Here is a 24,330-nt window from a genome sequence, read left to right as displayed (position 1 = left end):
ATAGCTTTCAGCTGTGCGTCTTGCTCCACCTTTTGGTACCCTTTCTCGTGTTTGGTACCCTTTCGAAAGTGTGCCGAAAAAGTGGTGTGGTACAGTTTGGTTTGGTACGCCTTTTGACAGTGGAAACGGCCATAAAAGCATACCAAACCGAACCGTACCACTCAGTGGAAATGGGCCATAAGGTATGTCTTTAAAAACTGAAAGAGTACTGCTGACGATACTAACTAGCTTTGCTGTCTAAATTAACATAAAGAACCCTGATCACACACTTACCAAATCCGTAGAGGCAGGACAATCAACTGAAACCGTGTTGAAAAAGAAAATAAGTGGCAAATCCGGATTTTACCATTATCAGATGCAAAAAGGTCTCTGGTAAAAATGTTCCTTACAAACATTGTCCATGTGTTAGCAGACCACAAAACCTCCATTGTGGCACATTTATAAACACAACACTGACGACCCATGTCTCTGAACAATTCTTCTTCCACTTGTTTAAATTACGGTTGGCAACACAACGTGGCGTCTCTCTACCGTCTGAACTCTCTAACAGGTAAAAACAGTCATTGAAGCTATATCATGCATATTAATGATGTTGCATCTTATTCACAATAGAGCACGCTGATTGGTTCGAACCAAGTCTTTCTCATGAATTAATGCTGAGAACTCAAAGACATTATGTTGTACTGTCCGCTACAGACAGTCAGTCTCCACGCTGGAATTTACACAAGGATCTCATGGCCGCAATTCAAAATTTATTTTCAAACCGGATGAACGAATTTGCTCGCAAAAACAACCAATTTTCACTTTTTAGTAAAATATGTGTCCTAATAGTGTTTTTCAGCGACGTGGGACTGTCAACATCTCAAAAATGTGTTTTAATGTTTCGTGACCCTATAAAGAGAAACTGTATCATTCACAGTTCACATTCAGAACAATTTCTTTCTCAGCTATTAAAGACCTTCATAGCCAGTCATAATCCATTGAAATAGTATAAAGGGCTCATGCAATTTAAAGCTGTATAATATTTATAAAATATATGATAAAGGCTATGCTGAGTGCCACTGGCTCATAATCTTTGAACTGAGGCAGAGCACAGCTGATAATGGCTGAGCTATTATTTAACACAGCAGCTCATGCAATGTCTCATTTTCTCCTCTCAGAGAATTGAAGTTGCATTAGGTAACCTGAGACATTCCCTTTCAAGTCAGTCTCTTGGCATTGCGCATTACCACTATATAGGGATCGTATAAAATCCTGCCATGTTAATATCAATTAGGGGTGGGCAATTGGTGTGAGATTTTATTTTATGGAAACAATATATTTAATGGCATAGTTAGTTATTCCAGAAAATGAGGAAAATGTAATAATAAATAAAAGTATATGCTTCAGAAATGAAAATGGCTTTTTTTTATTTGAACATTATTATTAAATATAGCATATATATTGGATTTCTGCCGATATTTTTGGTCTATTTTTGACTTAGCTGATGCTAACATCTTTTCTGTATGTATGTTTTTGAGAAGTATTAATTTACAAAGTAAATTTTTAGATTTTTATTCCCCATAAGTATTAACTTCTCAAAATAAATTAAAATCAGACTTGTGATTTTATGACCACAATTGATTGTTTGTCCCCAGAAGGTGATAACGTATTTATAATAATGGGGCAAACACTAGGACCCAGTGGGAGGCTACTAGGGAGTGATATTGTAAATTAAAAGGATTAATAGAGCAAATACTGAATTACACTCTGCGTTATTGATGTCACAGTCAACAAGTGAATCCAACCAATATATCAAACAAGACATAATTTCATGATTTGTGTAATTCACTAAGGTTTACAGCATCCCCATGTAAATTAGTCTGGTTAATGGGCGGCCATTAAGACCTGGAAAATGCCGTTAGTTGGAAAAGGCTGTAGCGCTTCACTTTCATTCCATGAAAGGTTGTCAGAGGGCCCGTGGCGGCCAGCGACGCACCTGGTGAGGGATATTGTACACGGAGTTATTCTGTACTCGCAGTGCAGTTTCAAGTCGGTTATCCAGAACAGTTAATTGAATTCACAGGTAGAAGTTCACCTCAGATTGCTGACCTGAAATTACAGAGCGCTAAATCCCTCAGGCCCTCATCAGGCTCACACACACCATGTGAGTTAGACATGGCCACTTATTTACATCCTGTGGTATACACAGAATAAATACCTATTACGGTTGACAATTTATTACAACAAAACCAGCTCCATGGTAGACCTCATAAATTTACCAGTAAAGCAGCACTGAGCAAGATGCACACACATATCGATGTCTCTCTAAAGCTCCTGTTTTTTTTTTTTTTTGCTGTTGTTTATTATCACAACCTTTTCTTTCTGAATGATAAAGCTTGAACCTCTTAAAGGTCATCAACATCAATCTTCGAAAACAAAAACGAGATAGCAAAAAGTCTGCTCTTTTGAAAAACAAGTTTGTTAAAGCTTTGTTTGAAATTATTTAACATTAGTGCAACCCAGTTTTTAATTCAACCTACAAAGATAAGACCATAGAGACCTTGACTGGCAACTAAACTGCAGTTCTGTGTACGCTAATTAGTTTTAATTTGGGAAATATGAACTAATGTCAATTTTGTGTTCTGCTAATCTTGCCAAATCATTTCCAAAGCCTGAATTCACAAAAATTTCCCTAGGTACATTGCTATGTCCATAACCCCCCCATCCCCCTTAGAAAAAACTAAACTAAAACATTTAAAACCTGACATTATTTGCCTCATGCTGGGTTCACACCAGATGTGAACCACTCTGATTTATTCTTGGGATATTTTTTCACTCGCATACATTTTTCTCTTAGACACGATTGAAGCAAATACCATAAGTATTTTCACAAGTAAATTACATACAAAGCAGTGGTGTAACAGATCACAAATCTCATGGTTCGGATCTCGTTACGTTTTTTTGTGATGGATTGAACCATTTTTCGGATCAGCCAAAAAGGGGAGGAGACAAATGTTATTTGCTTTCCATTTATTACAAAAACAGCACTGCAAGACACTTTTGGTTTTAACAAACAGAACTTAGAAGCTGTAATTTTATAAAAAAAAATAAAATGAAAAAATAATCAGCTACAGAATACAAATAAAACATAAAATATTTAGTACTAATTCCTTGTTTCTACTACTGTTGCTGATACTGCTAAATGTAGAAATCTAATATATAAATCATTTGTACAATTCATATTTATTTTTTGTTCTCATTTTCAACAAATGATTCAGTTATTCACTCATAAAACTTTCATTGCTAGATGGGTCATTTTTGAAGAATTATTCAGTGGCATATTTTGATGGCTTAACCTATTGGTTAAATAATTGCTGTAATTGTTGCCTACAACTTTCATTTTTTGATCATATGACTGTGATTGTAATCTTTACCATAAACATCAGTAGTTTTATCTAAACTATAAACCGTTATCCCAGTACTTCTGTGTTATTTGATTGTTTGTAACTTCAAAACTAACTCAATAGACTAAAGACTGGATCTTTTCCTTGATTTTTGCATTTTCATATTTGAATGCAGCGATTCGAAGGATTAATAAACACATGCAAATCACAATCATTTATAATTTGTTGGGTGAGTGTTGAGATCCTGATCTTTTAATGATTATTCACACAGCTTACACTGAATGCATTAATGCAGGCTAAACAAGTAGTGACAGAAAACACCTTTAACAACTTAAGAAACCCATCACATCCCAAATAACCCACCACAACTTCTTCCGTCATCATTATATTTTACAGGCAAGCCTAAATGCTTTCATACATGTGATTTGAATGACACGAGAGGCGATCTTTCTGCAATCGGCACAAATTTAGGATTAATCTACAAAAAAAATTGATTAATTCCAAACCGTGGGTTGTGATCCATATCACGGATCAACAGTGATCAGTTACACCACTAATACAAAGAATTGTAGAAGCAAAAATAATTTACTCATGCAAATATTTAATTCTGCATTTTGTGTGAACCCAGCATTAGAAATATCTCTAACAACATCTGTCTTGTTAGTGATTTTATATTGTGCCAGTTTGACTACTGAGAGTGATTACCATTCAACAACATTAGATGATTGCAGTTGTTGGTACAATGCAAATCCACTGAACTCAATGAAAATCTGCAGACTTCCTGACCATTAAAGATTGTCCACTAGTCAGAATCAATAATATGTGGCATTCCTCATCGGATAATCATGCTCCAAACTAGAATTATTCATAAAGACAGCAGTGTCTTTTACTGTTAAATCTCTGGCAATTATAATAAAAACATCTAAGCAACCTGTTTAAAAAATAGCTTTGCAAATTCACACAACAGTCCTGAGGGTGCAGTCTTTCTCAAATAAGTGGATTTGGATTTCCAAATTGTAGTTTTAGGGTAACTCATTTGTTTTCAACTTCTGCATATCCTAAAAATCTCTTTGCCTATATATAAACAAGAATACAGTTTAAAATACCTAAGGTACTGTTTACACCTGGTCACTTCATGCATTTTTGTCTGATCACATTTGTGAATTGGTTTTATTTACATAAATGCATATCCACTAAACTGAAATAAATCCAATCTTCAAATCACACAGACAACCTCTATGATCCTAATATATATTTAGCAACTGTTTTTTATTCAGTTTCATTGATCTTAAAAGAGCTTCTTTCATATTTTAAATGATGTCAGTTTCGACTAGATTTACATCCTCCATAGTCGGTACCAGGAGATGGTACCAAATTTCCAGGAAATGTCAAACAGATTACACTTACATTGCACTGCGACTGCAAACCTCATGAGGGGAAGATATAAGACATCTGCATTAGAGTCTTCAACTTCATCAATTATGGCTCCAGAGTAAGAATCCCAAGGGGACTGGGACATTTCAGCATCTGATCATTTCAATAAAGCATCTTGAGTCCTCTTATTGAGAGAACAGTTCCGTAGTTCTGTTATTCCATCTTGCCGGCAATGCCACAAATGTTGAACACCAGAAAAAAGGTCCCACCATGGACATGGGATCCTGTTAGAAAATGTCTGTTTCTTTTGGTATCCAGTCAACAAGCAAGCAAATACATAAACTTTTTAACCAGTACAGGACTGAATTAACAGTCTACTATCAACATAGGAGTTGACTGAGAAAGCCCGAGAAGATCAGAAGCAGAAGATGAAGTAATAATGATAAAGGAAGAGCAGCATTTATTGGATAATCTTTGTTCCGCCTGTTTCACTGCTGCATAACTGTGTGTTTCTTCTGAACAGATCAAAACCAACAAGTGATAATACAACACAAGCAATAGCAATGGAAAATTACTGCTTCACAACATTGTCCAGTGATATTACAGACCTTCACATGGAGACATTCTCTTATCTCTTACTCTTGTAATCAAGTTGCCTTTGAATCCGCACAGATTATAACATTAAGGACAAAGGAAAAGGAAATTAAGCAGTAATTACAGTAAAATAGTATTACAAATAATCAAATGGTTAATAATCAAATCATTAATGAATAAATGATACTATTAAATGATATAAAGATAATTATACAAAAGACTAATCATTATATGATCAAATAAAATGATTAAATGAAGAATAAATGAATGACAAAACACAAATGAATGGTTTTTCTTGAAGCAGCACACACTCATGTTTGGTACAAGGGTTTTCAGATCATTTGTTAGATTTTTCAGTATCATTTATAATGTTGCAACAATGACATGCTTGCCCATGATCATGTGTTTAATAATGATGGTCATGCCTGCATCATTGAGCCTTTTATGTCGAATGGATTACACCAGTGCTGTTACGATGTTAGCAGTAGAATAAATTCACTGCAAGGGCAACATCATGCAGATGAAGTATGAATGCAACAGCAGCTCTGGTGCCAAACACCCTGTCAGTCAGACAGCTTAGTTGGACGCCACCATCTGCAGTGTAAAACGAGGCCAACATTGGTTTCAGTTAACTTTATTCATAATGCACAACAAAACACGTGATGTACGTAAGAGACATTTAGTGTATAACATGCATAGGTACCCATCTGTTATTATTGTACTGTGAAGGTATGCAGCAGCAGTGTACATAAAACCTACAGGATCGATCTTCTGTGCAGTTCCAGCTTTTTGTTACTTTTTATTTATCATCTGCACCTGTCACCAGGACTGAATAGGTTATACAACCTAGTTGAACACTAATTCGTATAGGGTGTTGAAGACAGTGTATATAAAAAAATAATTGCAATGTTTCAAATATGTTGTGTATTTTGCTGACTTGTGTACTTTATCCAAAATGTTTCAAAGAATGTTTAAACCCAGAGAAATAAACCTAGCGACACGTGCCCAGCATCGCCATACTTACGACATCACACACCAATTGGGTTTTCTAGAAAACAGGAAACAACCTAAGATACTTAAATATTGTGCGTTTTAGAAAACTTGTATTTGGTATGAAAACAGTGCCACTTTACCACACCAATGCCCAATCGAGTCATACCAAACCGCATAGAATCGAGTCATATCAAAACACATCGAATCGAGTCATACCAAATTGCATCGAATCGAGTCATACCAAACCACATAGAATCGAGTCATACCAAATCGAGTCATACCAAAACGCATCGAATCGAGTCATACCAAGCCGCATAGAATCGAGTCATACCAAACCGCATAGAATCGAGTCATACCAAATCGAATCGAGTCATACCAAAACGCATCGAATCGAGTCATACCAAACCGCATAGAATCGAGTCAGACCAAACCGCACTGAAACGAGTCATATCAAAACGCATCGGATCGAGTCATACCAAAATGCATCGAATCGAGTCATACCAAACTGCATCAAATCAAGTCATACCAAACCGCATCGAGTCATACATACCAAACCGCATCGAGTCATCCCAAACAGCATCGAGTCATACATGCCAAACTGCATCAAGTCATACCAAACCGCATCGAGTCATACATACCAAACCGCATCAAGTCATATCAAACTGCGAGTCAAACCAAACTGCATCGAGTCATACATGCCAAACTGCATCAAGTCATACCAAACCGCATCGAGTCGTACATACCAAACCACATCGAGTCATATCAAACTGCATTGAGTCATACCAAACCGCATCGTCATATCAAAACGCATTGAATCGAATCATACCAAAATGCATTGAATCAAATCATATCAAACCACATCCAATCGAATCATACCACAATGCATAGAATCGAGTCATACCAAACCGCATCGAGTCATACCAAACCACATCAAGTCATACCAAACCGCATCGAGTCATACATACCAAACCACATCAAGTCATATCAAACTGCGAGTCAAACCAAACTGCATCAAGTCATACATGCCAAACTGCATCAAGTCATACCAAACCGCATCGAGTCGTACATACCAAACCACATCGAGTCATATCAAACTGCATCGAGTTATACCAAACCGCATCATCATATCAAAACGCATTGAATCGAAACATACCAAAATGTATAGAATCGAATCATACCAAACCGCATCGAATCGTGTCATACCAAACCACATCGAGTCATACATACCAAACCGCATCGAGTCTTACCAAACCGCATCGAGTCTTACCAAACCGCATCGAGTCATACCAAACCGCATCGAGTCATACCAAACAGCATCGAGTCATACATACCAAACCACATCGAGTCATACATACCAAACCACATCGTCATACCAAACCACATCGCGTCATACATACCAAACAACATCGAGCCATATCAAACCGAATCGAGTCACACCAAACCGCATTGTCATACCAAACCGCATTGTCATACCAAACCGCATCGAGTCATACATACCAAACCGCATCGAGTCATACATACCAAACCCCATCGAGTCATACATACCAAACTGCATCGAGGCATACCAAACCGCATTGTCATCCCAAACCGCATCGAGTCATACCAAACCGCATCGAGTCATGCATACCAAACCGCATCGAGTCATGCATACCAAACCGCATCGAGTCATACATACCAAACCGCATCAAGTCATACATACCAAACCTCATCGAGTGATACATACCAAACCGCATCGAGTCATACATGCCAAACCGCATCGAGTCATACATGCCAAACCGCATCGAGTCATACATGCCAAACCGCATCGAGTCATACATGCCAAACCGCATCGAGTCATACACACAAAACCGCATCGAGTCATACACGCAAAACCGCGTCGAGTCATACCAAACCGCACCATTCCATTGGTCATTGGCACATTATTATCGTGACATCTACTCAGAATCCCCTGCAACCCAAGAATGATTTGATTTATTGACTTTTCTAAAATGTTAGAATAATATAATAATGCACTGTTTTGTGTAGTATTTTTGCACATATTTTAGTACATATATAATCCAAAAAATAAATCATCTTTGTTGGATAAAGTAACATGCAAGCACCAATCATCAGCTTGTTTTTGTAAATCAAAAGTAGTTTTGTTTTCAAGTGCACAAAATAAAAGCTCTGTTTCTTGTCAAGCTAATAAAATATTTATTAAAGTGTTTGCTTGCTTGTAGTTTAAGTTCAAAAAGAATAAACGCCATTTTAAAGGTCAGAAAGCTACACTTAGTATAGACATAAATAAAAAGGCCCTACATGTAGTTAACTTGTTCTAATGTTCCTTAAGAAAATCCTATTTTCTCACAATATCTCTTTTCACTATGTCATTGGTTTTAAAGAGAAATGAAGAGTCAGAGGGAAAGTCATGCTTCTCAGAATGCTGCTAAAATAGCAGTAAACGTCAGATAGCACGTCGCCATGTTTGGGGTGGTGTAAATACAATCTTTCTTTAAACTTTTCCAACCTTTCCATCAGTCTTAGCAGCACTTTTACTTATTAGAAATTTGTTCTGTAAATATTCCCGGGTTCATTCCAGGTAGTTGTTAGCAATGGGTGTGTTTTATATATTTTGTTTTTAAGCCAGTTAATTTGCATTATGTCAGTTATAAATGTGCAGTTTGTAAAGATCATCATCATACGTGCTGTAAAGTGTTATGCAAGAGCTTTTCAAAATTCAGATTTGAGTTAATCTGCAACATTAGTCAAGTGTTGCTGCAGTTTTACTACAAAAGATACAGTAAAGGTAGTAAAATCCCTCGTTCAATCCGCTGTTTTGTTTTTGTCTCTTTCTGGCCGGATGTGTTTTGAAGGATTTAACAAGGAGGTCATTGGTTTATAAGGGGTGTGGTACACTACATTCTGGGAAATACAGACTGAAAAAAGGGGTACTATTTGGTTGTTTTCACAAACTCACTAAAACTAAAATTAGTCTGCGTCAATGGAAAAACAACATAAATTGTAGCCTGGCTGTTTGCTGGCCTTTTTATAGCATCTCTCTGCTGCTTGATTTCTTTACCTGTGAAAGACTAGTGAACTGACAGTTTTGGCTTTTTTTCTTCTTTTTTTCTAAGGTGTCATACATAATCCAAGCTCAAGGAAAAGAACATGTTGTCATCCTAGAGAGAAATGAGTGAGTATTTTCCTTCTGCTCCTGCTGCTTTCTAGCCAACATTCTTGAATGCTAAAACTACATTTATACACTTCCTGAAAAATATTCATGTTTGATCTGTACAGACAGGTACGAAACAATGCATGTATTTGTGCAGTGGAAATTATTAAATTACATTTATACCTTGGTAAAGACAGTGGTTCTCAACCAACAGTAGCTATGTTTCCATCCAAAAATGTGAATAAACTTTATGCGCAAAACTGGACTATCACATTAAAAACGTACGAATAAAGCAGAGTTTCCATCCAACGAGTCAAAGCGAACAAAATCGTCACTTCCTGATTAACTGGCGCTAAATATCAACAGTAAAAACTGAATTTAGGGGTTTAGGGGTTTACTGATCACAGCCTTTGCATGGAAAGTTGCTATTTTCACACCAGCGCAACTCTAATTTTCACATTTTTTTGTGCCACATTGTTTAAATAGTAAATCCATTTACACCACTTAGTTTACTATTAAACAAGGTTAATTAGGGTTGGACAATGAAACTAAAAGGCCTGGTTTTAGACCATGATAATTAATTAGTATGGTGTAGGGCCTCCTTTTGCGGCCAATACAGCATCAATTTGTCTTGGGTATGACAGATACAAGTCCTGCACAGTGGCCAGAGGGATTTTAAGGTATTCTTTTTGCAGAATAGTGGCTAGGTCACTACATGATGCTGGTGGAGGAAACCTTTCCTGACTCGCTCCTCCAAAACACCCTAGCTTAATAATAAGCTTAATAATATTTAGATCTGGTGACTGTGGAGGCCATGGAGATGTTCAACTTCACTTTCATGTTCATCAGATCACTCTGTCACCAGTTTTGCTGTGTGTTGGTTAGGGCTGCAACAACAAATTGATGCTAAAAGCATTGACAACAAATTTTATAATCTATACGTTGTGTCATGCGATGCAGAGACGTTTGATTTAATAAAAAAAAAACACTTTAGTTCAGCGCGGAACGGAGTGAACATGGTCTCCCTCGCGCACTGATACGGAGTTCAGCGTCTCATACACAGGGATGAGGAGGAAGGGAGTTCAACAGCAGGGTAAATCACTAAAGAATCCTACTTTTGTTCTGTTTTGAAGTAAAGACCGTAAAGTCCCTGGTGCTGGTGTTTACTTGTTATCCAGCTTGACAAGCATGACAAGTTCGCGTCAGCTCGTTTACCCTTAGAGCGGCAACTGAAAAATTCAAACTGAGCTTTGGTGCGTTAGCTGGCGTTAGCCAGAGAAAGAGGTGTCATTATCACAATTATGCAGCGTTTTTAACCGCCTAATGCTTTTTATGTTTTAGACATGTAAATACACACAAGTACTAGTAAAACAGAATTACCATGTTTGTAAACATTCAGGATGAGTGCGCAGCGAGGTTGCAGAAAAAAAACGGGAGCGCTAGCATTTACAGCAAGGGAATGACATCCGATGCGGTACAGAGTTTGTTGTCTTAGAAATAAGTTATATTGATTACATATTATTTATATTATTTACATAATGCTTTCAGCATATTATAACAGCTCGTCACCCAGTGATAAGCACAGTTATACAGCAAAATTATGTCTGACAGGTCCATTTGCGATAGCACCCTCCCAATGGATATTGGATAAGACGAAATGGCCAAACATTCAACATGAAATATACAACAATCTCATTGAAACTCCAAGTGTTTTTACAAGAGGGAAGTTAAAGGCCTTCAAGTCTTTGGATACCTAATAATGTTTCATGATTACCAGATTCAAAACTTTGTAGTGCTAAAAGCCGAGGTTCTGCCTAGCCAAAGACAAAGACGAAGCGATACACGGCCTGGGTAATCAATCATCTACAAGCAAAACAACTGCATTCTGACAGTGAACTGCACCTGTACAGCAGGGTATGTGAACTTACACTTTTACGTTTCATTCTAAGCCTTTAGTGTCCGCAGTTTAATTCACAATATTTAATTGTTTTTGCTGAAAATATTGCTGTAATCAAAAACGAGTAATGTGTATGATTCAGCATAGCGCGTGAACTTACCTGATATAACATGAGAACTGCAGAGTCAAGCATTTTTAATTAAGTCCTCACTCTATTCAGCTCCCTTTTAGCCAAAGATGTCTGCGGTTGGCATTAAAAGCAGTGTGGTGTACGGTAAAAGTTAAGTTTTCTATTTTTGCACTTGGCATTGAATTTGGCATCCTACTGCACAACATGACATGTTTTCTAATGCAACCAGTCTCTTTTTGCTACCGGGAACCCGTGTGACATCATGTGTGACGTAGGTTGGTAATTCCTCTATACATTTAGAGTTTGTAAAACACACAAGGAAGTCTAACAATCCATTTAAATATAATTTGCCGATGTGTTTTATTCATATCAGATACACGTAGTGAAAGTAACTATAAAGTTGAATCTACTCTAAGTTCACCAGCCACTTACTTGCATGTATTTGGGGAGTAACATATGAATTACATGCTGAATTACATGCTTATTATTATTATTATTATTATAACAGCTCAGGGATGAGCTTTTTTAATAATAATTTTTTAGGGGTTTTTGACCTTTGGATAGGATAGTGGAGATTATAGACAGAAAAGTATTGGGAAGAGAGGGGAAGGGTCTGCGAAGGACCTTGCCAGGAATCAAACTCGGGTCGCCGTGAGCACCATGGCGCTATATGTCGCCGCACTTAACCACTAGGCTATTGGCGCCGACAGGGATGAGCTTTTTTGAATAAAGGGTTGGAAATAAATGCTTTTCTTGTTTTTTTTTTTTGTTTTTTTTAATCCGATTCATTGATTAATCGAAGAAATAATCGACAGATTAATCAACTATTAGAATAATCTTTAGTTGCAACCCTAGTATTGGTGTATTATCATCCTGATACACAGCATCACCTTCAGAATACAGTGTTTGAACCATTGGGTGCACATGCTCCTTCAGCATGGTTTGATAGTCCTTGGCAGTGACGCGCCCATCTAGCACAAGTATTGGGCTTAGGGAATGCCATAGTATTGCAGCCCAAAGTATCAATGATCCACCCCCATGCTTAACTGTGGGCATGCAACATTCTGAGTGATACACTTTGGGGCTTCTCCACAACGTTACTCTCCCAGATGTAGGAAAGACCGTGAAGGTGGACTCAACAGAGAACAATACACATTGCCCACAGCACGAGATTTTCACTACTGGCACAATTGAAATCAACATTTGCCATTGACATGAGTGACTAAAGGTTTGGCTATAGCAGCCCGTCCTTGTATATTGATCCTGTGGAGATTCCGACTAACAGTTTTGGTGGAAACAGGATGGTTAAATTGCACATTTCATTCTGCAGTGAGTTGGGCAGCTGTGGTTTTATGTTTTTTGGATACAATCCAGACATCTCTTTCAGACAGCTTCCTCTTGCATCCAGTTACTCCTGTTGGATGTGGTTCGTCCTTCTTGGTGGTTTGCTGACATTACTCTGGATATTGTGGCTCTTGATAAATCACAAAGACTTGCCTTTTTGATCACAGATGCTTCAGCGATAGCAACTATTTTTCCTTTTTTGAACTCTGATATGTCACTCATAATATTGTGTGCATTGCAATATTTTAAGCAAAATGTGCTATTACACTGCTAATTAAACCTTCCCTCTCTGCTCTTACTGGTGGAATGTGCAATCAATGAAGATTGAAGCCACCAAGCTTGTCAAATTTAGATATAAAAAGCTCCAACACTAAATTGGCCAGTGTTTCAGGTTTATTGTTCAACTTCTGTGTATAAAGAAAGAAAAAAATCTAATTTTCAAGGGAACCAATTCAAATGGAAAACAGAAATGTTTGATGATTTACTAATTGCTGAAAAGAAAAGAGTAGGAAAATCTGAAGTCAAGGGCAGCCCTAATATAAACAATATACCTCATACCAGTATATAAAGTATAGTATTTGACAAAAATACCTTTTCTCTTCAAGGGTAGTTTTCTCAGAAATGTAAAATCTGTCATCATTTACTCACCTTTTACTTGTTTTAAACTCTTATGTGTTTCTTTTTTTTTTCATTGATAGAGGATATTTTGAAGACAGCTAAAAGCCTGTAACCACTGACTGTCTTGGTATTTATTTTTCCTACTCTGGAAGTCAGTGGTTACAGATTTTCAGCTTTCTTCGTAATATCTTCTTTCGTGTTCAACAGAATAAATAAAACATAAAGGTTTGCATTCAATTAAGGGAGAGCAAATGGTAAGTAGATTTTTGGATGAACTATCCCTTAACTTTGGATCACTTTGGATGGGCTTCTTTTTTTGTGTAGTTAATATGTTATCTGTATAGCAATTTTCTTTAATTTATCTTCCTTATTTTATAAAATTCTAAAATGAATTTTGTGTTTAAAACAACATGGTAACCATAGTATTGAACTAAATAAGGCCACATGAACACAGATATTTTCAAAACCACATTTTATTTCTATCCAGTTTGGTTTTGACACAAACGCAGTGTGACTGAAACTGAAACTTTCCAAAAACTCCAGCTAACCAGCTTGAGTTGTAGTGTGGTCACTACCAGATTTTTTTCTTCATGATGTCGGTGTGCGCGCTTGTGGAGGACAAATTCATTTTTACCAAACTTGAATGTTTATGAAATATTGTGTTTCTATCTAAAATGTGGCTTGGGTGGCCCTAGCATGATATATTTGACAGTTTTTCCCACTTGTGTGGAAAAGTACAGCAGGTTTGTAATGTAAGCTTGAAGAACTGATATAAGCGGTGGACTGTCTGCCCCTCTTGCAAGAGAATAAAATCATCTTTAAATATAATTGGATATGTTTGTCTCTTATTCAGTGACAAAATTTTAAAAGGCACCTATGATGAAAATCATCTTTTGTAAGCTGTTTGGACAGAACTGAGTGCAGGTATAGTGTGTCCACAGTCATATTGGGGTGATATAAAGACAATAAGTATCTTTTTTTTTTAATTCCCTGACGTAAAATAGGATCCAAATCCCTCCCATTTTTAGGCCCACCGCACCGCGACGTAGGAGTGCGTTTTCTCCGCCCACTGAATTGATTGACAGACGCATATTAACATGTCTCTGCAGTAATGTGTATAATTCTATCAACAAGACAGGAAATGCGCAAAGCAACTGGAATTAAAAGATCTGTTTAGCTCTCTGTGATCATCAATCATCATCAAATGTGATCAAGAATGAGTTTTAAAAGTTTAAAACGTTTTTAAAACAGTGCATGTTTGTAATGAATTACAGTGATTTTTTTCGTCTTTATCAGCACAGCCGCATGACAGTACAATTATAAAAGAAGACGCTTCAATCCCAATTTGTGGACGTTAAATCAGGTATATTTTGTACATTAACATAACGGATATCCATACAGCAGTGGATATTAACGTGTATCCTGTCACATTTGCTGTGCAAAGACAGTACAAAGTTAAACGCGTGCTGTGTGTGTGTGTGTGTGTGTGTGTGTGTGTGTGTGTGTGTGTGTGTGTGTGTGTGTGTGTGTGTGTGTGTGTGTGACTCATCGTTACAGAAGGGCTTAAATTAACTCCACAACAAATACATCTAATAAAAAAAAGAAAGTTCTTACTGTAGTATTTCTCACAAATGTTATACATGAGATCTACCTCCTTCATGTCTGTCACTGTGCTGTTTATCTGACGCAGCCGAGGCAGAGATTGAGGCACACTCTGACAGGCGCATGGGAACGGTGGGCGGGGATAACCAGCATTAAAGGCACAGGCAACAAAAACAGTTACATTGTGTTCAGAGCTGAAAATCCAACATTCTGAAAGCTATTATAAATAATCTGATGCGTGTTTTGAGCTGAAACTTTACAGACACACCCTGGAGACACAATTACTTAAATCTTAAAAAAAAGAGGTAAAATAGGTGCCCTTTAAAATTGCCATGACACACTGTTTTCTCCTTTCCGATTGGCTGACACAGCTGGGTTCATACTAAATGTGTTACACAATCCATGTCATTCACACTGCACACCGGTAACTTACTCCTATTCACACATTTGCATTGGCTTTCTATGTAACTTTTTCGCAACATACTCCGTGTTAAGTATGAACCCAGCATAAAAGGCCTTTAGCACTGCCTGTTGGTTCGGCATGGCTTTGACAGTGCCTTTTTGCATTTTTATGTGGATGAAGAGTCAAAACTCCTTTAATAAAAATACCCATCTATGTGTGTACATGGCCTAAGTTCAGTACAGAGAACTGCAAAATCCATTTGTGTGTTTTTAAAGCCACTTTAGCCATACATATAAATGTTATGCAATTTGTTAAAGCACATTTACAAGCGCAGCAGACTAGCAGTCTGCCTTGCCTTACCAGTGGGCCAAATTAAAAAGTTCCAGTTGGCAAACAATAAAAGAAAAGAACTGCAGTTAAAAGAATTCCAGTAAACTACTTTACATCATATGAGGTGAAAAACATACACTATATAGATACAGTGCTCAGCATATATAAGTACACCCCTCACAAATCTATCTTTTAAATTCACATTTTTAATAGGAAGCTATACAAGATTATATTTGTGCATATACATTTAGTGTTTCCTCTAGGATTTTTTCCAGCTGTGGCGGCAGACTCTGTTGGGCTTTTTACACAGATCTACCAACTACATGTTGTGTTATTTCATTGACAAAAAGGTGTGAGCATAGTATTAAGTAGAGATCGTATTCATGTAATAGCCACGAGCATGTCAATCTCTGTGCTCGAGCGCCAATTTCCTCTGCTCGTGCACAAAACTTCTTGCGCACCCTCAAATATACGCTGCTCAAGTGCAGATTTTCTTGCGCGCCCTCAAATATACGCTGCTCAAGTGCAGATTTTCTTGCGCGCCCTCAAATAAACGCTGCTCAAGTGCAGATTTTCTTGTGCACTCTCAAATAAACGCTGCTGAAGTGCAATTTACCGCATTTATGTAACTCGTATGTCTCCAACATTTATTAGATTTGCTAGGAATATTTATGAATGTCTCCAACAGACCAACAGAACAGCATTGATGCGCCCTGACGTAAAGTGAAACGGCTATAAACTCCAGCAAAATAAAGTCATTGTATGCAGAACCACAGACCTTTATCTATAAATAAAGTACAATTATGGAAACTGTGTTCATCATAACTGAAAGCTACGTCGTGTTTGCTGGCCTCACGCATCACGCACCTGTCAGTCAGTCAGCACGTCACCTTAAAGGGTTAAACAAAGAATGCACAACACTAACTACGATTACAGAAATATATAATTTAGTTATAATTCACTTACCTTTTAATACGTTTTTGGTGCAATTTTATTTTATAATTTTTTTTTATAACCCGCTATTAAAAAAACGACCGAATGTTTTGAATGAGAAGCTGTAAAGTAGCCGTGGCGGGATGAATTTGGGTGTTTGGGAATTTGGACGAATGAATGTAGTGGAAACCATGTACATTAGATTAGTCAGTACTGAAGCCAAATCTGAAGCTTATCTAACAAAATAACTTGCGATAAATGCCCATAAACTAGTAGACCCAAATTTATATGTTATATAAAATATTAAATACAAATTTAAAAAAGAAAAATCGAGAGAAGCAAAAAAAAAAAAAAAGGAAAAAATTTGGTGTGAATTTTGTACTTCAGGCTGTATGAATCATCTCTATGATGATTGTGAGCAACATGCAGCATCTATGACAGATTCCCAGTTTTACTGATGTATAATGTGATTTGATGGATATATAAACTCAATATAAATCTCTCTAAATAGCAAAACATAAATTGTGTTGTCTTGTTCACTCAACACATCCTGGCTTGTTATAATAGTTAGACTTCACAATTTAGACTTTGCAATAGAAAAAAGTCAATCTAAACACCAAGCATTTCAAATTTTTAACAAAAGACATTTCAGACTGTAAGTGGGTGCATACTACTATTCGGTATAAACTGAAAGTGTGTGTTGATCTGAGACTGTTACATTTCTGCAACAATGAATGCTCACATAGTTCTATGTCTGTTTGTTTTTTTCTTAGATTGCTACTTCCAGAGGACTTCACTGTGTACTCTTACGCCAAAGATGGCTCGCTGGTCACTGAGAGATTAAACATGACTGTAAGTTTATAAATGAATGATCACTTTAGCCGACAAAGAAAATGTATTTTTTTTTAAATACAAGGAAAGCATCCAACAGTATCAGTTGTCTAGATTTAGCTTTATCTGGACTTCTTTCAGGTGTGTCTGTTTCTAAATCGATTAACATATTATAAACTGAGGGGAGGAGTTAAACCATGCTTGATATTGTGAAGTACACAAGCATTTTTAAACTTGATGTATTCCTAGTGGCGACACAGTGGCTCAGTGGGTAGCACTGTCACCTCACATCAAGAAGGTCGCTGGTTCGAGTCCTGGCTGGGTCAGTTGGCATTTCTGTGTGGAGTTTGCATGTTCTCCCTGTCCATGTTGACGTGGGTTTCCTCCGGGTGCTCCGGTTTCTCCCGCAGTCCAAAGACATGCGCTGTAGGTGAATTGAATAAACTAAATTGGCCGTAGTGTGTGTGTGTGAGAATGAGTGTGTATGGATGTTTCCCAGTACTGGGTTGCAGCTGGTAGGGCATCTGCTGTGTCAAACATATGCTGGATAAGTTGGTGGTTCATTCCGCTGTGGTGACACCTGACGTATAAATGGATTAAGCCAAAGCAAAATAAATGTAAATTAATCTTAGCTGCTTCAGTTCAACATCTACATTAGCAGGATCATGAAGATAAATCCAGGGTGGACATTTCAGCCAGACAATGATCCAAACACAGCCAAGGAAATTCTCAAATGCTTTGAGAAAGAAAATCAAGCTGTAGAATGGCCCAGCCAATTACCTGACTGAAATCCAATAGAAAATACAAAGTAAAGCTTAGATTTGATGAACGAGACCCACAGACCCATCAAGATTTTACTCTCTGTTGATGTCTGTGGAAAAACTCACACCTGAGCAATGAATGTGACTTCATTCTGCATACGAGAGTGTGTCTTTAAGCTGCCATCACCAAAAAAGCCTTTTATATGAAGTATTAAATACATTTCTGTAGTTCGGTTCTCTCTCCTTGTGTCATTTGATTGTTATTACACAACTCATTTTTCAGATTTTTTAGTTTTGTTTTATTAAAATGTTTGTATTGTTTGAGTTTTTACCAAAATCTGGTTCAACTCCATGTCAACAACCCCTTTAGAAATATTATTACCAGAAAAAAACATGTGTTCAGAACTTCCAGTATTTTTCCCAGCTGTGTATATTATTCCTCTAAGATGCTTTAGGGTTAAGTGTATATTTATATATGTCTCCCTCTCATCACATGGAGTCTGCACTTGAGAAGTAGCTTGAGGAATATTTATTTATATTTGGCTTAATGCCCAAATTTAAAACACATGGGATATATGGTGATCAATTACGCTTATTTATTAGTGATTATTTATTTTGTTTATTAGTGATCAAAAACGCTTATTTTACCAAAATAAAATATGATCATGCCTTGATCATGGACTTGATCATGAACTCTATGGTAATGAGCTTTGGGTCATGACCGAAAGAACAAGATCTTGAATACAAGCGGCCGAAATGAGTTTCCTTCGAAGGGTGGCAGGGCGCACTCTTATGGATAGGGTGAGGAGCTCTGACACCCAGGAGGAGCTCGGAGTAGAGCCGCTGCTCCTCCACATCGAGAGAAGTCAGCTGATGTGGCTCGGGCATCTGTTTCGGATGCCTCCTGGATGCCTACCTAGGGAGGTGTTCCAGGCATATCCCTCCGGGAGGAGGCCTCGGGGAAGACCTAGTACTATGTCTCTCGGCTGGCCTGGGAACGCCTCTGGATCCCCCCGGAGGAGCTGGAGGAAGTGTTGGGGAGAGGGAGGTCTGGGTTTCTCTCCTAAGACTGCTGCCCCAGCGACCCGACCAGGGAAAAGTGGCAAAAAATTAATGAATATATGGTTTCATTCACAAAGAAGCACTAAGAGCCAGTAATTAAATGCTGCTACATTTAATTTATTTTATTTATCTGTTACATTTTAACCATCTGCTTTCATACAGCAAAATCAAAACACACTGCTGTTCTCACATCACAAGGTGTGTGTTATTTCCACCTTGTTGGCAGCACGTCTACAGAACAGCATAGGGGATGAAGTGAGAAAACCGCTGCTGTGTCTGCTGTTGTAACTGCTGATGTCATTTCCTCATGGGCCATGACCAAACACTTGCACCGCATCTGATGCCAAGAATGGCGGAGCAGTTCTGGGAAGAGCTGCATTACTCATTAACTGGAATTCAGTTTTACATGACTCTGAGAAGAGAATGAGGCACAAAACATCAATCAAAAACTACATTTAAGATAAAGTGAAAGTTAGAAAGAGTGAAGAGATTTGAGATGATGACTGCGATGATCAAACGTTCACTGGTTTTATGTTTTGTTTTATCAATGGTTCGGTTCAGTTTACAGTATTGTGCTCATGATATGGTTCCGTTGGGTATACACTACCTGACAAAAGTCTTGTTGCCTATCCAAGTTTTAGGAACAGCAAATAATAACTTGACTTCTAGTTGATCATTTGGTATCAGAAGTGGCTTATATGAAAGGCAAAAGCCTCTAGATTACGCTTGTTTTACCCAAATAAAATATGATCTTGCCTTGATTTTTAATTATTTAATTAGGACAGTAAGGTCTGACTTTGCTTAGACAAAAGTCTTGTCATCTAACAGAACAAATGTACAGTATAGTCTATAAAGTCATGGTGCAGTGGAAAAAGAATAAATATTGTGAATGACTCCCATGAGCTTGGAGGACTGCATCCATTCATCACTGCACTTATTAATAAAGTCATCTGGAATGGCAAAGAAAGCGTTCTTGCAGGACTCTCAGAGTTCATCAAGATTCTTTGGATTCATCTTCAGTGCACTCCTCCATCTTACCCCAGACATGCTCAATATGTTCATGTCAGGTGACTAGGCTGGCCAATCCTGGAGCACCTTGACCTTTTTAGCTTTCAGGAAATTTGATGTGGAGGCTAAAGTTTGAGAAGGAGCGCTATCCTGCTGAAGAATTTGCCCTCCTGCGGTTTGTAATATTATGGGCAGCGAAAATGTCTAGATACCTCAGGCTGCTGATGTTGCCATCCACTCAGCAGATCTCTCGCATGCCCCCATACTAAAATGAACTCCAAACCATGGTTTTTCTATCACTAAACTTGACTGATTTCTATAAGAATCTTGGCTCCATGCGGGCCACAATAGAGTAGGTCTTCTGCAGTATTTTGTGATGATTGGGATGCAGTTCAACAGATGAACTTCTTGTTGATCATTAGGAAAAAATTTGGCAAAAGTTTGAAGAAGTCAAGCTTTTATTTGTTGCTCTTACAACTGGGATCGACGACAATACTTTTGTCAGGTAGTGTAGTATGCTGAGTGTTCAAAGCTTGTGCTGTGGTACCATCAATGTTATGTGACACAATATTCACTTTTGACTTAATAATAACAATAATTAAACAAAATAAATACACTAATAGTTTTATGTTTGAAGTAGTATGGAGGCTGTATTGTTTGTCTTTCTGTCTTGCTTTTCTGAAGAGAGACGTTTTAACAGAAAATAGCTTACAGAAAATATTGTTGTGGATTTGTAGCATCAGCTATTTGCTTTATCAGGGTGTCTGCAAGGTCTTAAAAAGTATTAAAAGTTGATAAATTAATTATAAGAAAATGAAAAGGTATTAAAAAGTCTTAATCCCGTTTTCACAAGGTCTTGTTGTCCAAGTTTTTGTTCAAGTGTTTGACTACAAAAAAAGCATAAATGTATTTATTTTCCTTGATTGGTTGGGTGCGTCCGAACCAGTCGTCCGTTTTCTGACATTTGGATACTTAAGCTTAAAGACTTCTCAACATCGCGTTTCTGTTGCGTGGAACAAAACTGCTGCAACTAAACAAAGTTATGCCACCTGTGCTCTACTTTAAAGTTCCAAGCTTATATCACATATCACGTCTTTTCCGCATGCAAGTTCATAATTTCCAATGTAAGAATATATGCCAATATGCATGTGCAAGTGGAGCGATGCGTTTGCGCCTTCCAGACGCACCAAGTAAAAAACTTGTGCTTGGCTTTCAATGCAATGTAAACTAAAGATATGTTAGACGAAATATTACAAATTATTAAAATGATTATGTATGTTTAAACGCAGATGATAGCAACAGTTAATTTAAATACTTATCTAATATAAAGCTTAAATTTACATTAGACGTGATAACCGTGAAACCATCATTATTCTTTAGACTATATAATCGTACTATTAAAATCTGTAATTGTTGCATCCCTATTGTTATGCAGGTCAAAACATAACATATGAATGTGTCTGAATGTAGAAGAAGCCTACTTTAGCAATGCAATGCTTTTGTTGTGCTTTGAAATACAACATTTGAATGTTTGTAAATAAAAAGCTGCATTGTACAATGCACTAATATTATGTAGTTTCAAAATACAACATAAATATTTCAATGTAGAAAAGTACAATGTGGGTGTCTTAAGGAGCAAAAATACAACATATGGGCTCTTATGTGCTGTTGTGTCATCACTCATGTTGCTACTTGTATCTCTCCGGCCCCTCATTTGGGATGCTTTTTATAAACTGGCCCCATGACAAACTATTGAATAGCCCTGCCATAGAGCAAAACAGAGGGCAAAATGAGATGATGCAAGTTTGCATACTCCTGGTTGGAGAAAGACGAGTTTAAACAGTGACTGAAACCTGTCACTGAAAACAACCACGTAATTTATTCTTTCAAGCTTTGTTTCTTCCGAGCTTATCTAAGTTCTGTTGCACGGTTGTGCTCCATTCATTTAACTACAATTGTTAAATAGCAACTGTTTATTAAGTTAAAGGTTTGATACTGATTAGAATTAACTTGAAGTGGCGACGACGTCTTAAAATATTCTGAGAAGGTCTTTAAAAGTCTTAAAAAGGTATTGAAATTTCCTTTAGGATTCCTCCATATACCCTGTTTATATTTCAAACAAATTAACTAACTATGATTTCTTATTTTGTCTCATTATTTTGTCTTTTGTTATACATTAAAACTCAAACTTGCGCTGGTTATGGTGGCGTCTTCAAAATATTTCATAACTAACCTATGCATAACTAACATACATTATAAGAAACTTAACTATACACTATATACTATATCAACTATATATTAACATTGTTCATATATATAGAGAAATATTTGTTGAGACGCATAATTTGAGTCAGTGGTCATGACCTGAATGACGTTACTCATTTGGTAGAATTATACTGAGACATCTTGGGGGTTTTGTGCACCACCGTGCTCTCTTAATTGAGCTACAATTTTAAAAACTGGATTAAGGAAAAATGAATAGAGAGCGATGTCATGTGTGCTCAATTTCAGTTTAATTTTCTCTTTATTCTGTTTTCCTCACCAGAGCTGTTTATATTTATGCAACATTTCTTTCTGGTTGTCGATTCCAATCTGCAGCTTTCCTCATTGTGGGTTTCATGGCAGACTAAAACCATAGTTTGCCAAATATTGCTGTTGTTCTTGTGTCTTACACTAGAACATCCTTATTAGCTACAGTGTAAGCATTTACATTTCAAATCATATTATTCACGAGATGACATTCTTATAATATAGTACATACAACTTACACCATAATTGACCTTTAAATGTAATAGAAATCTGGCTTTATTTTGTTAATATATTAGGGGAGGGGGTGCAAGGATTCTGTCCAAGGAATGAAATCATTCGAATCACGATTCCTGGCTTTGTGTGTTCAGTTTCTCCTGGGAAGAGTGAACAAAAACCTGGGCAAAAACCTGGAAAAGATAGCCCTTATCATTAGAAAACAATAAAATAATAACAATAATAGAAAAAACAATTAAAAATTATTGAAATAAATGAGATTTTATCAAAAAAATTCGGACAGATAATTCTAATCACTAAAGTCTGATTTATCAGATATACATTTTCATGCCGATGGGGGGAAAAAAGGCAAAATTGTGAAGAAAAAAGTTATGTACAACGTTAACATTAGTAGCACTGTAAATATTTTTACATAATACATTTGTAAGTTGGCGCCAATAGCCTAGTGGTTAGTGCGTCGACAAATAGCACCCAGGTGCTTGCGGCGACCCGAGTTCGATTCCCGGCTCGAGGTCTTTTGCCAATCCTTCCCCTCTCTCTGCTCCTCATACTTTCCTGTCTGTTAATCTCCACTGTCCTGTCATTAAAGGTGAAAACCCCTAAAAAAAATAAAATAAATACATTTGTAAGTCTGCATTTGTGAGTATTATGTTTGAAATATTGTTTAAATCAAAAGGGTAATCATATCTGCTTGATTGATAGTTATTTGTCCGTTTAACATTAGAACTACCAAGTTTTTGTAACTTTGTTGAAATAAAAGAAATAAACTGTTGTTTTCTTACTATAGACGTCAGTGGTTACAAGATTTAGGATTTTTCCCATAAATCTACTTTTGTGTTCAACAGAAGACTCATAAAAAAGTTTGTAACCAGATGAGAGGGAGTAAATAGTCAGTAAATGTTCATTTTTGGGGTAACTATTACTTTAATAACTTCTCAGTTTAGCTGGCCATCATGTTAATCCTGTCAGATCTATCTGAAATCAAAAATATCATGTCTATTATAAAGTAATTAAGAAAGTTATGTTATGTAATTTAAAAAATAACCATTAACCAAATTACTGAAAATAAGAAGCATTTAATTTGGAAACAAGTGTGCGTCTTTCTATGGAGTGTATTCTGGAGAAACAAAGAAAAAATGTATAACTAAAA

The 24,330-nt window shown here is 36.9% G+C and overlaps 1 protein-coding gene across 2 annotated transcripts in view; it reads left to right on the top strand.

Annotated features, from left to right (window-relative positions):
- Positions 1–24,330, top strand: part of adam9 (ADAM metallopeptidase domain 9) — a 97,798-nt gene that overhangs the window by 17,938 nt on the left and 55,530 nt on the right. For both annotated transcript variants that reach the window (XM_056463239.1, XM_056463238.1), the window contains exons 3-4: positions 9,461–9,519; positions 17,529–17,607. In XM_056463239.1, coding sequence (XP_056319214.1) covers positions 9,461–9,519; positions 17,529–17,607 — 138 coding nt within the window. The remainder of the gene's footprint in view (positions 1–9,460; positions 9,520–17,528; positions 17,608–24,330) is intronic.

This window comes from Danio aesculapii, chromosome 8 (genome assembly GCF_903798145.1).
Source record: "Danio aesculapii chromosome 8, fDanAes4.1, whole genome shotgun sequence".
Classification (NCBI taxonomy): domain Eukaryota; kingdom Metazoa; phylum Chordata; class Actinopteri; order Cypriniformes; family Danionidae; genus Danio; species Danio aesculapii.
The sequence above is the reverse complement of the archived record's forward strand: the minus strand, read 5'-3'. Positions and strand labels throughout refer to the sequence as shown.